Source organism: Emys orbicularis, chromosome 3, assembly GCF_028017835.1.
Source record: "Emys orbicularis isolate rEmyOrb1 chromosome 3, rEmyOrb1.hap1, whole genome shotgun sequence".
Taxonomy (NCBI): Eukaryota; Metazoa; Chordata; order Testudines; family Emydidae; genus Emys; species Emys orbicularis.
In genome coordinates, this window is record NC_088685.1 from 216,530,544 (window position 1) to 216,546,447 (window position 15,904).

Here is a 15,904-nt window from a genome sequence, read left to right on the forward strand (position 1 = left end):
TGGAAACATCCAATGTGCGGAAGAAAAGGGGTGAAGACAAAGTTTCTTGACCAAATTAGTGACAAAAAGGAACAAGTTTTGAAGCTCAGAAGAGAGTAGCAGGTTGCACATTCACCAGGTTCTCTCTCACAGCCACGGGTAGTAAGAGGGACCTGAGGAAGGGTCGCAGCCACCCTGCCCTTTATGTCCTTGCATGGAAACACGAGGAGCAAGGTGCACGCGTGGCCCTGATGGACACTCCTATTCAAAAGACTCCAATCTCTCATGCATGAGGCACATCCAAATCTCAAAGAACAGCATCAATATGCCAGCTTAACACAGTTCAGGAGGTGGCTCAGGAGAGCACCCCCTAAGGGAGGAGACAGGGGAGCAAACAACTGGGATGACATGTTACCAGAGCACAAACCAAGTGGGTAAGGCGGGGAGAGTATATCACCTACACTGGCTCTAATGGTCTTTGTTGCTAATCATTTCCTGGCGGAAAATGGTCCTGAACTCCAGCCAGCACCAGAGCAGCTCCCACACTCAGGTAGCATGGAGGAGACCCCGAGGAAGGTGGAGGGAGAGAAAATTGAGGTAGCTGGGGGAGACAAACTGGGTGCCGAGAGGAGGAAGGCGGGGATGATGGGAGGGAAATTGGACCAGGAAGAGAGGAGACCAAGGATTTAAATATATGATAGTGACATGACAATGGCTGGTAGTTCTAATGTACGGAATTGGCAACCAACAGCAGTTAAAATATAATGGCTGTATTTTTATGACGGCATTACATCAAAGAACAATTAACTTCAGTATGTATGTTTTTCCTTTGTCAAAGGAACATGAATGAGCTGGTAAATAATGCTTAGAAGTGCCAAGCCAGTTTTTAATTACCTTTGTTTTGCTTTTTCATCCGGATGGTTGTTCTTTTAAAAGTTGTTGTAATATCATGGTAAACTGAAAATAAAAATAATATTGTTACAGTATAATTCTCTAAGAATTATGCAATTCAACGAAATTACAGAATATCAACATATACAGAGTCCAGAACTCTGATAAGGAAATTATAGCTTACTCTCTTTTAGGAATTTTAGCAGAAGGGCACATCTAGATAAAATTCTAAAACAAAATGACCTTTTTACAACAGCAAATATTACTGCAATATTACATAGGCAGAATCAACAGTCACTTGCAAAATACAGAGTGTTAATAAGCAGGTTATGATCCCACCCTGCTTTGCACAGTGTTTATATATGGCGCAAACTTACCTTCTTCCTGGGATTTAGGTTTAGTGGTAACAACAACCTCCCACCCCACCCAAAAAAACAAAACAAAAACCCCTGAAAAACCCTCAGCCTAAGATTTCTCCCCAAGCTTGGCTGTTCCTAGGGTTTCCCTGCAAGTTATCCACTGTCCCAAGTCCTTAGGTTGCTTTATTCCTGAGACACAATCCAAATCCCCTTAGTGCTTGGCTGGAGCTAGCTGGACACACAGGACCTAACCTCAGAGGATACATCTGCACTGCATTTTAAAACCTGTGGCAGCGAGTCTCAGAGCCTGGGTCGACAGACTCGGGCTCGTTGGGCTCATGCTATGGCACTGAACACAGCTGTGAAGACAGTTGGCTTGGGCTGGAGCTCGGGTGCTGAAGCCCGGCGATGAAGGGTGGGTTTCAGAGCCTGAGCTGCACCATCTACACGGCAGACACGGGCTCCGAGACTCACCACCATGGTCTTAAAGTGTCAGCGTACCCAGAGCAACTCAGCACCTCTAGGGAGGGGGTTCTAGCACTTGGGCTGAAGATGGCTCAGCGGAAGAGCCCTATGGTGCTCTGCAGGGCGCTGGAACGGCCAGCTGGTAACATGGCCCCAGACTACAGCTGTGGAATTATCACTGGCCCCGGAATAAGCTCCAAGGGGACCCCAGAGCTTTATTTTATCGACTTAAAAGGAGATGGTAAATTTAACAAAATCACTTCTGTCTGAAATTTTTTTTAATGATACCGGATACAAACAACACCCAAGATTACTACAATTGAAAGAGATTACTCCATGTTTTCACGTTGTTTCCTTTGGACATTCTGCAGTGCTTGATGTATAGTCCTTACTCCTGCTCCCAAGGGCCTTTCACACAACATAATTCAGAGAAAAATATTTCTTACAAGTAAACCATAAAAAGAGTGGCAGGATGAGAGGGGGAAAGGAGTTTCAGCTGGATGCTTATGTGCCCGACACTCCTCTCATTCTTATTAACTGGAGCATCTAATTCACCCTCCAAAACTCTACTACTCATCTCCATTTGTGACAGGATGGTGCACAACTAGGTTTAAGGAACTAACACTGATGTCGGGTGCCAGACTAGTAAGTAGCTCCCATGTCCTAAAACTCTGGGTGTGACACCACTGCTGATCTTTTTCCATTCTATAGCAAGACCCTTTGTGAGGTCTGCAGAAGAGCGGCTGGCGGGGAGCTGCAGGGATCCCCGTCCCTCGCAGAGGCTAGGAGTTGTGGGGTACCCCCACTGCCCATGGTGGCTGGGAACTTGGAGGCCCACTGCCTCAGGTAGCAGGGGTACCTTGCAGCTCCCTGCCGCTGCGGGAGGCATCAGGACCCTGTAGCTCCCAGCCCCCGGGGTGGAAGTCACGGATTCCGTGACTTCCGCGACCTACGTGACAAAATCGTAGCATTATGTATAATGCATTGTGTAATAATGATTTATTCTATAGAGCTGTATACTAATGTTTTTCGCTGACTGTCTGGTATAAAGAGAGCAGGTCACAGTACTAGAAGATACTACACACGTATTTAAGGTTAGAAAACATTTTATACGTCATTAAATTGCATTATTTGAGAAGCAACAACAGTGAAGCCTGTTTTGTGGGCAACCTGAGCTTTGGCTTTGTGTTTTTATTTGAATGTTCGACCATGCAACGTTCACGTTCTCTTAATGCTGTTTTCTGTCTAGAATTCCTTGGGTCTTTTAAAGAGAACATGAGGAAGAATCATACGTCGCTTCACACTAGACGACTCTGAAACCTGCTTAGTGCAAAGTGATGGCCATAGTTCAATGCTGTAATCTACCACGGTTTGCCTGGACAGCACCAGGACTCCTTCCTACGCACTCAGGAGCTCTGCTGGACACAGGATCTCTCCTAAGGGGGCAGGAGGTGTGCAGGAAGATTATTTTTCTTCATAGTAATGCCCAGAGCCCCAATCAGGATCAGGCCCACTGTGCTAGCATGCAACACACATATAGGAGGACACTCTGCCTGCTGTGGGGCTCATCTCCTGAGAACCTGAGTTACTCTGGAGCTACCAAAGAGCGTCAAACGCTGAACTCCTCCCGCCCTAATGCGCCAGCTGCCAACATTCCCTTTTCCAGAGGCCTGCAGGAAGAGACCGTGACTTGCTGGGGTGCTTAGGAAAATTGAAGTGGTTTGAGAAGGGCACAGGGCCAGCAAGTCAGCTATAGGAAGCAGGTGGCTTATACAAGGTGCAGGCCCAGCAGAGGTCAAACTGTGCTCGCCTAGATCTACACGAGCTGTAAACGCTATAAGAGTTTTAAAGAGTCTGAAAGTCTTGGCATCTCTTAGGTATTCGAGATTCAAATTTTAAACTTGGGGGCGGGGAAAAAAATCTCCCAGTTTAGTGCATGGGGAAGAGCAACCCATATTATGAGACCAAGCCACGACTTCGCTTTGTTGATTTTCCTATAACTGTTGATTTGAGACTGAATGAAAATAAAGGGTAAACTGGATATTCATCCCAGATAATGGTGACTATTTCTGCACAGCAGTCGGCACGGAACTATCTGACGCGATCAATATGTCTAGCCAGAACAGTCTAGGGCTGAGATTTAAGAGAGCACACGGAAGGAATGAAACAACACAAGCAGAATTACAATGTAATACATTCAGGCAAGAAAAAGTTTAGTTATGATGTTTCCTTTTGTAACAGCTGGCTGCAGGTTGGTGTTTTTAACACCAGTTTGAAACTTTTAAAGGAGTCGTCTAAAAAAACCCTTCATACTTACTTGTGTGGTTTTGATATCGCTCTACATAGTGTAAATAGTGAATTGCTCTGTTCTTTGCCTAGAAAACAAACAAGCAAAATATTTCTTCTTACAATAATTGTTAAAGTTACTTTGACTGGAGTACCTCAAATCTGCAGCTGTTCATCCAAACAAAACTACACTCAGGAAAATGATAGTCACTTTTCGTCCACCTCGATGCCATACTGAATTTCAACAATTCTAATCAAATAAAATGTTTTCAACTAAGTGGATGCAGTCTCACATAGATTTATCTTCACTCAGTAACAGTGGTATCAAAGTTTGGTTATTTTATCATTACTGTTTGATGACAACTGAGCTGGGCGTTACAACATATGAGAAGGATTCCTGGAAACCACGTGTCATTCTAAAACCTAGGGAAGACTTGAGAAAGCCACTATGCTTCAGAGAAAAACAAAAAAACCTATGCTGACTGGGGTGCCTGAGCATTAGAAGTCTTAAATTGTAACCTGAAACTCCACAGACAAGGGTATTTGTCCTAAAAAAAGAACAACAACAAAAACCCCTAACCAAAATAAAAACCACACACAAAAAAGCAGTCAGAAGAAAAATTTTAAATTAGATTTTTTAATAAAGATTTTTCCTTCTTTCAAAGATACTGCAACTCTGAAATGAAAGTAACTGGGAACAATGCATATAAAGTTACCAGAGCCATCCCTGCTCATGTATTTTTTCAAAATACAACATGTCAATTGCAAGAGATAGTAGTATCCAATTTGGGACACCCATGAATAAGTGAACCAATTACTAAAATGAACAAACTATTTATTTTGTATCCAGGCAAAACTCTATTAATAGTGTGTACTAAACACTGATACTTACAAACATTTCTATATTTGATAACTACAATAGGTATGAAATATTTACATTTACTTTTAAAATTACATACTTTTCTTAAAGCTGTCATCTTGTCACTTGCTTTCCCCACTGCAAAACCTGAGAGACACAAGTAGATGTGTTATTAAAAACATATACACAATGTAAACAGTACATACTTACTCCTCTTACAGGGGTTCAGCGAGAGCTATGTGATTAAACATGTCATTTCTACTACCCTAACCTCAGCACCTGTTATTTCCACTCCACTGAATTAGACACATGAAAGAAATGGACCAGAAAAAGACCCATAAAAATTTAACATTTACAACTATCTAACAACTGGATGCAGTACTGTTGTAACAATCAAAGTCAAACCAGGTTGGCCAAGGAAAGAAATTTCCCATATCCATTTGTTCCAACCAATCCCTCAAACCTTACTGTTGTGTCCAAGAGGGACCCCTCTGTTTAAAGAGCTTCAAGACACCTGCCAACTTTTTGGAGGTGGGGGAACAGAAAACAAAACAGGCATAATAGCTGCAATAGTAAAAAAAACAGTGGAACCAAAAACAAGAGGTAAGCGTGGCTAAATAGGGTGATTGTACAGAGCCAAACATGGGGAATATGAAAATCAAGTTTTACCAACAGAAACAGCAGCAAAGCACATAAACAAGTTAAGATAAGAAACACTGAACCTTCAATCTTACATTCTAGTACATGCTGTTACTATAGCTAACACAGAAAAAAGTTAGTACAAGAACTTCACTGAATTCTGGGATCTAGTCATATTTTTATTAGTACTGTGGTACTGTCAATAGACAATGCTTGTCCCAAAAAGCATAGAGTCAGCTTAAGAGAAGACAACTGAGCGTGACAGACAACAGGAGAGAGGATGAGGGTTATAGGCTATATTACAATTACGTAGGCTGACAACGTGCACAAGGGGTGGTTCCAAATCATGGATTTGGGATATTTTGGTTGTTGTTGTTGTTGTTTTGGCAGGTGATGGGGGTTGTAACCCTGCTCTAGGACCTGGCCCAAAGCCCACTGAAGTCAGTGTGATCAGGCCCACCACTCACTTCTTGCATGAATCACAGCAAAGGCGGGTCTTGAGAGAGGATCTGAAGCAGGCTGTAGCATTGTGGACTCAGTTGAGAGGGGGGAGCACGGAAGAAAGTGTGGAGATAGGTATGGGAGAAGTGATTAATCAGATGGTCAAAGTTGGCCTCATTAACACAGAAAATCTTACTATCACTATCTGATTCCAGATGGCCTTAATTCTGTGCAGATGCCATGGATACACCTTAATTCTGGCATTTCCTAACTTCTGAGGGCTGGACTTTGTTACCTTAATGTTCGTGTAATGTAGTTTTGTATATGTATATGAGACATACACACATGAAGGTTGCGAAGTCAAGGATTCAAAAGCTAGGAAATGCCAGATCCAATGGTGCTATGATAGGTATGCATCATGGAACCATCTTTAATTGAATGATCATATACTATGTTTATCATGGAATGGAAGGGCAAGAGCATGGAAGGCTGGTAGAATATTTCAACATGGGCAAAACTAAGTATTTTCCTTTAGCCTTGATCTCAGAAATGGCTGAAGCACTTTGGCTGTAATTTTCAAAAAAAATATTCAGCCTGAGATAGACACCCCGCATGGAAAATCTCATCCTAAATGGTTAGAGTCTAGCCAAGTTATAAGCAATTGAAAATAGGGACTTATACTGGGACGTATCAGGCAACCTTAATAATAGGTGGTGCTACTTGCTCTGCCCATAATAAAATGAGACTATTTACTTCTGTGACGTGAACTCTTTGCGTATGTCTCCAAAACTGAACTGCTTTTATTGCAGCCATATAACAATACACTCATATGTAATGTCCTGTCCGCTGTCACCCTTACAATACACCCCGGGTTCCTACTTCTTGCTAGGTTTTACCAAAACCATTAGCTTGCATTTTCCAGGCTGAATCTCAGTTTAATTCCTCCCGTTTCTATTCTCTCCAAATCCTTTTGGCATTCCAGTTACAGCCCAATGTACGTGGGTAACCACCCACAAAATGGGGAGGAAACCATTTTTTTTTTTTTTTTTTTTTTTAAGAAAACAACGGATAGCATTATATTTTCAAGAATGCTTGTTAAATAAAGCTTGTCCTGCATGCAAAAGGTTAACTCTTTTATTATATAATTTAAAGAGAGTCAAGCCGATTCCCATGAAGCAGAACTGGCAAAGAATCAATAATCTCAGCGTAACAAAGGGCAGCTGTGCAGTTTGTTTGGAGATCTCATTATGACAAAACGCTAAGTCTGTCTAGTATTACTTTGTCCTCACAGTTTAGTCCAATGCTTCAACAAATGTCTCACACAAACCCTGGCTACTGAAGTGAGCAGGCACTGTTAAATTTTTGTAACTGACCAGATGAAACAGAACCTTTAGAGATGAAACTTGCATTTATTTAGAAAGGATGTGTAGTTTTCTGGCTCAACTTTATATTTCCAGTGCACATTTATTGTCTGTTGGCATCTAAGTTTTAAAATACAAAGTGAAAAATACAAGTGTTTATAGGCCTAGCAGCCTTATGGAATGTTTTCCCTTTGTTTTACATTAAAAATGTGCTGTTTAAAGAGTACTCTGATTTATTTTTCTCTTCGCGGGGGCAAAGCAAACAAGCTAAGAGGGCTTGTCTACATAAGAAGTTGAATAGTGGTATAGTTAAAGTAGTATAGCACCTTACTGCGCATATAAAAGGTGCACAAAGGTGCTTTATATCAGTATAGCTGTTCCCGTATGGGAAGGGGAATAAGAATAAACCCGCATAAGGCACTTCTATATCAGTAAAAATCACACTCCTACATGACAATTATAGCAGTATAAAAACTGTGTGTTGACCAGGTGTCAGAGGTCAATTCTATTCATTAGGCAATGACATCATCAGCACAAAGGGGGTTTAAATGGGAATATTTCTTTAGCCATTTTTAATGATCAAAAAAAGGTTAGGAGAGGGTTTTTCATGATGCATGGTGCCGGATTCCCGAGACACCCATTCACACTACATGAAGTGCTGGGCACATTGCCTTTGCCTACCCTATATAATTTTAGGAAGAGATTTGCTCTCTAGTCCAGCTGAAGTAGCAGGAGCTCAAGTGTAGACAAGTCTCTGGTGGATTTCAGCATTTTTTACCTTTATTAATTAGCCCGTCTCCTCAGTGAGTTCAATGCAGTGTTGAAGACATCAGAAACCATTGGAGCTTTGTCTACATTAGGGCTCGCATCAGTGCTAACACTGGTTCAGCTGAACTGGTTGCATATTTTCCCTAAAATTCCCTCATTTCCATATGAGCACACAGGGAGACTTAATACACTTCCCCTTTTGTTTGCAAAGACAAGATACGTGTGATTGGGGCCTTGTCTGACTTAGATTGCTAATGTCTCCTTTGAAGAAGGAATCCTCGCCCTGATTTTAATGCAGCATTTCCCAACGTTTGAAAGCTGAGACCCACTCTGAGGAAAATTAAGCCAACCACTCCCCTCTAGCCAGCCTCTAGTCTTCCCTTCTTCTTGTATTGAGAAGCTTGTAAAAACTTGTCTTCAAATGCACCTGTCCACAGCCAATAATTATTAGACCCATCACAATCTGAGGTTTCTATTTTTTTCAGTTTGCTTTGTGCAACTGACAGCACTTTATCTACAGTTAGTTTCGTTGATGCCCTAATACATAGTAATTTTCTTCCATGTTGAAGAAACCGATATAAATATCTGCAGGGGAGAAGAAAAACAAAACTGGTAAAACCCTGAGCTGCTGATGTCAACGGAAGTCTTGCCATTGACTACACTTAGGACGGAAGAATCCTATGCACTGCTACAGACTAGGGACCGAATGGCTAGGTAGCAGTTCTGCAGAAAAGGACCTAGGGGTCACAGTGGACGAGAAGCTGGATATGAGTCAACAGTGTGCTCTTGTTGCCAAGAAGGCTAATGGCATTTTGGGCTGTATAAGTAGGGGCATTGCCAGCAGATCGAGGGACGTGATCGTTCCCCTTTATGCGACATTGGTGAGGCCTCATCTGGAGTACTGTGTCCAGTTTTGGGCCCCACACTACAAGAAGGATGTGGAAATATTGGAAAGAGTCCAGCGGAGGGCAACAAAAATGATTAGGGGTCTGGAGCACATGACTTATGAGGAGAGGCTGAGGGAACTGGGATTGATTAGTCTCCAGAAGAGAAGAATGAGGGGGGATTTGATAGCTACTTTCAACTACCTGAAAGGGGGTTCCAAAGAGGATGGAGCTCGGCTGTTCTCAGTGGTGGCAAATGACAGAACAAGGAGCAATGGTCTCAAGTTGCAGTGGGGGAGGTCTAGGTTGGATATTAGGAAAAATATTTCCCTGGGAAGGTGGTGAAGCACTGGAATGGGTTACCGAGGGTGGTGGTGGAATCTCCATCCTTAGAGGTTTTTAAGGCCCGGCTTGACAAAGCCCTGGTTGGGATGATTTAGTTGGGAATTGGTCCTGCTTTGAGCAGGGGGTTGGACTAGATGACCTCCTGAGGTCCCTTCCAACCCTGCTATTCTATGATTCAGGGTTTCATCAAAGTATTTTATTTTTCATTAACATTCCTGGATGTACTATTTAAAGAGAACTCCATCAGAAACTGGATTTTTTTTTTTTTAAAAAAGAGTAAATTTCTATAAAGTAACAAAGTTTAGTGTGAGCAAGAAGGTAGCATAGAAAATGTTACAGACTTATCCTACAATAAAGTAAATGTAGACTTATCCTATAATAAAGTAAATCAGGCATTAAATTTCAGCTGGAAGAAATAATACTTTGGACAGATTATACTGAGGTACAGGGTGAGAAAAACAAAAAGAAATAACCTTCTATCCAGTTGCCTAACTGGGAAAAAACTCGTAAGGGTACAGGAATCAGTCCTACCACCCTGTCATACACTGGTTACAGCAAGTGTGGCATGTACTAGAGAAGGTAAAACCTATTTTCAGAACATGGAAATTGCCATAAGTTTGGTCCCCCTTTCTTAATGACTTTAATTGTTCTAATGAACACTCCAAACCACTCAACGTCATAAAGCTTTGGAGGTTCTTTTTAATCATAAATAATGTGATGCCCCAAAGCAAAAAGGAACAGCATGAAAAGGAAATCACATACTCCATTTTGATCTGCCAGTGATATTGCCTTTGTCACTCAGGAATTAAATAAGTGTGGCTGTTATAACTGACTATTATACTCTAATCTTATTAGTATATTACTTTGTTTTGTGTAAAAGAAAATAGAAGTGTCCTTGATGGGCATTTTTTTCAGAATCATCACTGATTGTACATTTCCATTGTAAACCTTGATTCTACTGTTCTTTCTCTTGGTATATTGATATGTATGTTAATATTCCACCCCCAAAATGAATTTGTTGTTTAAAAACAATCAGATTAATAAAACATCCCTTTGAACAACATGCTTCCCACAGCCCTACCCCAGCATCATTCACTTGGCACCTTTCAAATACATTATAATTACACCTACCTGCAGCCCCATTTCCATTTCCAACAACCACTAGGGCACTAACTGATCTTCTTCTGCCTTCCTTTGCTGTCATATTAAATACATGTTTCACCTGACGGAAAAAACCAAAGCAGTTTGCTATGAGGCACTTTGTCTTCTTAAAAAAAAAAAATTAGTCACTTTACTAAAAAGACAGATTTGTAAGAGAAGACCTCAGACACATACTACATTTTTGTGAATGAATATTATATGGAATGGGAACTGACTTTAAAGATTTAAGTCTGCTAAAAATTCTGTTACTGTATTAACTAGTGCACAACAACATAAAATAAGCATTACAGTGTGGCTTCACTAAAGCAAAAGGAACATTTTCTGTGATCGCCTCTGTACTGTTTAGTTACATAATAAATGAACATCCTGTATTACGATCAGCTTCACACTTAATTTCAAGCATCCTGTTTAAGAAATATCACAGCAAAGAAAGAAAATTAATGAAAATGTAAAAAGACATTAACGTCTTGCTTCCCACCTCAAACTGACACGTTAGAAGCTCTCTCATAGAAACTGCTCAAGGCAGGTTATTGCTTTATACCATTTGAAGACTGGGATCCCAAATTACTTACTGAGGCAGTGGCAGCTAATCTGATTTCCAGGGGTAAAGATACTAATACAAACTCTACACATACTTCCAAGTACAGTGAAAATATCACTGATTTCGGAAGAATTGGACACAAAAATCCACAGTACTGCAATGGAACCCACTTCCTGGCTCTGCCGGACTCCCTCTTGCAATTACTTCACGTCTGCGCCCAAGTTCCCATCTGTAAAATGGGGTAATAGTTCCTTTCTCCCACCCTTTGCTACTTGAGGTTTTTTTAAATCACCTACTGGTATTTCCTGATTTAGTACCTCAATATTACCATATTGCATGGAGAGAGAGTTTTTTTTGCCATTCATTTCCCAGGATAGGCTTTCCTTGTCCTTTTGAAAAAAGGGGGGGGAAGAGATACCCTGTACGAGGGTACACTTTCTGGAAACACCAATATGATTCCTTTACAATATAGCACCAACAGCTGAATTACAGTTAATACAAGCATATTTCAAGAAGCACAATCCTTTTAATAATTGTATTAGTGTCTCAAGAAGTCAGTCTCATAGCACCACATTTGGGGGAGGATTTTCAAAAAGCACCCTGCGTTGGCCTCATTCTGTTCCCCCTGACATACAAAGGAAAACTCCCATTGGCTTCAAAGGGAACAGCCCAAGAGTGAGACCCTCTGAAAACCCCTTGGTTTTCATTACAGTAATTATGTTAAATTCAAGATGCACACATTCTAGAGATGCATCATCTTTACATACGCTAAGCTTTACTAACAGCTTGTTACAAGTTAGTAGTTTTTCCCTTGACTTATATTTGGCAGGAATGGCCTGATCAGCAAAGACCCTTGAAAGAAAGACAGAAAGACAGAAATACAGACACCATGCAGGCAATTTGATATAGGAAAGAAACCCTGTAATAATGTGGAACAACAGAAAACAAGCTGAAGTAGAATGAAAGGTGCACCTCAGCCCCTCCTACTCTCTCTCTCTCCCTGTGTGTCACATAATAGCCTAGTCTCCTGTGGGCTGTAATACTTCTGTCTAATTTTGGTTGTTGGGTTTAGTGAGTGGGTGCTGGATGGTGTTGGAGACTTGTGACATACTGGAGGTGATTTGGTGTTCCCTTAAATGCTATGATTCCGACTATGAAAGCTGCTCTTCACGCTGTAGCTAAAATATACGTTTGCTCTGCATGCAATTGTGTGTGTGCTTACACCACATTCTTAACATGTGCGTGCACACGCACAGGGGGATATGCATCGGCTCAAAAAGCTGGGATTACAAGCATCTATGAAGACCTTGTTTTTCTCCCTTATCCAGGAGGTGGCAATCACAACACATGGAATGGGCTCCTTAAGAAGAACAATTTCGAAAACTGTACTTGTCAGCTGTTTCTGAGCAGCTCTGAAGGAAAATGTGTTCGGTCACCCATCAGAATCAGAGCTATCACATCTCTCTTCAAACTCTGTAAAGGCCTTTCAAGCTTGGTAATGTGAACAGACAGCCATGACTGTTAGAACATCAGTGTGCTTAGATTCTATCTATCTTTCTCCCTTTGCCTTATTAAATCAAAGAACACATCCCTTTTCTGGAACACAGTCCACAGTATTCCCCACCCTACTTAGGAATTAGACTATGCAGCTGAAAGCACATCATTATAAGACAATGGAATTAATTAATACAGAATTAACAGCTTGTCACTTTTATAAACAGCACAGCTCAAAAAAGCGACTGAAATCAAGTCACAATTACCCAATTATTAGACCTTGATTCAACCCAGTTTTAATGCTAACCTTTAAAACCTGTACACTGATATATTGTCAACCTTAGTCACAGTGTATGTATCTTGAATTGATTCTCCTCACTTCATTCATTATTCAGTGCTAACACATTTAAATTCAGCTTTCTCTGGAGAAATGAAAATAACAGAGCACCTCTTTGAAAAACCAAACCAAACCACATAAAATATTTATTTATAAAAAGGAAGGAATAGCAACAGTTTCAAAGGAGGAATAATGGCAGTACAAATCGGGATGCTATAGCCTAAAGAGAAGCTGCAGAAGTAACTCGTGCTCTTATTTGGGTCTTGCCCCTAGACCCATCCATAGAATAAACTTCTGACCCAAGTGTGGTGGTGTTTTCAACTCAGGCTAGTTGGCCTGACTGGTAATATAGGCTAAAGCCCAAGTGCTGCTTTCACTCAGGTAACCCATGCACTTTGCAGTGAGGATGCAGGCTAAGCTACTTGAATGCGGACAGTCCTCCAATGCCTTCCTACAATTCCCCGTGTGTGCCCAGGACAGACAAACTCTCCCACAATTCGCTTGGAAAGAATCAGAGGGTCTCAGCTCACTCTAGCACTAAGAACTATATGATGTGCCCACATAAGTCAGTGCAGCACCAGACTGGACCCAGTAACTCGAGTGTGGCGCGCTCACACCTGAGCTGGGATAACCCAAGTGTTGATCATCTGGGTTACCGCTGCAATGAAGGCATATCCATAGAAGTAATATCAGAAATTGTTTTTGTTTATTTTCATAGGAGGATCTGTAAGTCAGAACCACATTCCAGGCTACCAAACTGTAAATTACTTCATAGCTTAATGTTCCACTCGCAATATATCAAACATCCCAAGCCAATGATTTATAGGCTGGGAGGCTGAATGATGAAGGTAGGAAGATTTGTTTATAAAAATAAAAATTGCAATTGGCATCAGAAAAACCCTACTTTACAGACAGACCAAATTCTAACCCCCAAACTATCTGAAAAAGCTTAGTTTATGGCTGTGACCTCTCATTCTCTTATTGGTAACATTTCGGGTGCTGTTCTCAAAGGTGGTTTAAAAAGAAAAACATAGGAAATGCTTTTCATTGTATCTGACGGCCATTGTCAACATTATCCAGAGAAAAGACGACTTTCCATTTATTCTGAAGACAATGCCAAAGCTATGATATTTGAAAAGCAAGTTTGAGCCAACATCTCATCTGAAGTGAATTATTACTCAAGAAATTTCATGTGTACCTTATAATTTTTCAGTCAAAAATGTCAAACATCGCAGACACTGCAATTTCATGCCACATTTCACTTTTGCAATATTTTTCTTTCATTGTGCCATTTGTAAAAGCATTGTCTAGAAAACCTTAACATTCAGTGACTTACGAAAAAGTTAAAATCTGTGATTCTATGCATTAATAATGAAATAGTTAATAAGAAGTTTCATTTTTGCAAGAAAAAAATCCTGTTGTGGGAGGAGCAGTAATAAAATTAGTTAAAAACCCCACCTAGTCTACCAGAGAGATTATTTAAAAACCGAAAACATGCATTTTAAACACATGCTAATTATTGCTAGGTGGCTCATGGTTAATTGAAACAATGACCTTTAAACACTAACTTACATCACAGTAACAATCTTTAATAGCATAACAAAAATATATTTCTACTTAGAAGATGCAGACATGAATGATTAGAACAATGCAGGATGCAGGTTTTGTTAGCAATGTTATGCAGATTAGAGCAGTGTTGCTCAACAAGCAGTCTGTGGACTGGCGCCGGTCCCGGAGGTCTCCCTGACACAGTTTAGGAAGGCAGCAAGCCAGTCCCTAGCATCAAAAAGGTTGAGAAATACTGGATTAAAGCATGCTGACATTGACTGTATTTTCATGTTGCATCCACAGACTACTCAGCTTTGTGTTTCAAGCTAGTCCAAAAAACTACAGGAATTATGCATAAGGGTCTCATGTGGCAGTTTTCTTCAAATTTCCCACTGCTGTACTACCACCAGTGAAGCTCCACTGGTGTTGACATGCTGCCAGTGATGCTGAGCAGGGGACATGCTGGTTAAAATACCGGTGTTTGGCCACTGTTGCTTCCACCAGTGGAACTGAACCGTTGATAGTGAAAGTGTGGGAAATTGGGAACTTTTAGTGTGTGCCAACAGGGTCCACACTGGCCAGTTTGTGTGCAACACGCTAGCATGCACTAGAATTTACACCCTTGCTAGTGCAAACTAATGTAGACAAGCCCTAACTTATGTCACACCAAACTCCATATACAGACTGTAACATTTGCATGTTTGCTTTCTACCATATACCGGGTTGGCTTCTTGCTTCGAGTGTGTTATTGTTAATATCCTTGTGTTGCTTCCTGTGTACTTTATTTTCCTGTATAACATTAGGTATATTCTGTGTACCAAACTGCTTATTCAAACGCATACCTCCCTGTAACTAACCCACTGAAACATACGCCAGTGGTTAGAAAAGAAACAGCATTGTGCTTTGCTGAAACCTTCAGATTTGTGTCTCACTGAAAAGGCTATTACATGTGTAGAAAGATTCATAGATTCTAGGACTGGAAGGGACCTCGAGAGGTCATCGAGTCCAGTCCCCTGCCCGCATGGCAGGACCAAATACTGTCTAGACCATCCCTGATAGACATTTATCTAACCTACTCTTAAATATCTCCAGAGATGGAGATTCCACAACCTCCCTAGGCAATTTATTCCAGTGTTTAACCACCCTGACAGTTAGGAACTTTTTCCTAATGTCCAACCTAGACCTCCCTTGCTGCAGTTTAAGCCCATTGCTTCTTGTTCTATCCTTAGAGGCTAAGGTGAACAAGTTTTCTCCCTCCTCCTTATGACACCCTTTTAGATAGAATCCACCCTTTTAGAAAGAATCCAACATTTCGGAGGGGTTGCATTATTGATCTAGGACCCAGCTAAAAGGTGGCCAGACCTATACAAAATTCCTCAACTGAACTGACAATGATCGAAGAGAAGCAACGAAAACTCAAAAATCTGAAAACAAGAGTAAATGACCAGAAGGCAGAGAGTTTCTACAAATGGCAGAGGCAGCTTCAGTGTCAAGCAAAACAACCGGTCTGCCCTTGATAAAGGGCATTTGTTTATTACTACACTCT

The 15,904-nt window shown here is 41.0% G+C and overlaps 1 protein-coding gene across 1 annotated transcript in view; it reads right to left on the minus strand.

The window, feature by feature from the left end:
• MRPS5 (mitochondrial ribosomal protein S5) overlaps positions 1 to 15,904 on the minus strand; it is an 81,592-nt gene that overhangs the window by 11,262 nt on the left and 54,426 nt on the right. The window contains exons 6-9 of the mRNA XM_065401248.1: positions 10,409 to 10,499; positions 4,940 to 4,986; positions 4,012 to 4,069; positions 874 to 936 (exon numbers count right to left, since the gene is read on the minus strand). Coding sequence (XP_065257320.1) covers positions 874 to 936; positions 4,012 to 4,069; positions 4,940 to 4,986; positions 10,409 to 10,499 — 259 coding nt within the window. The remainder of the gene's footprint in view (positions 1 to 873; positions 937 to 4,011; positions 4,070 to 4,939; positions 4,987 to 10,408; positions 10,500 to 15,904) is intronic.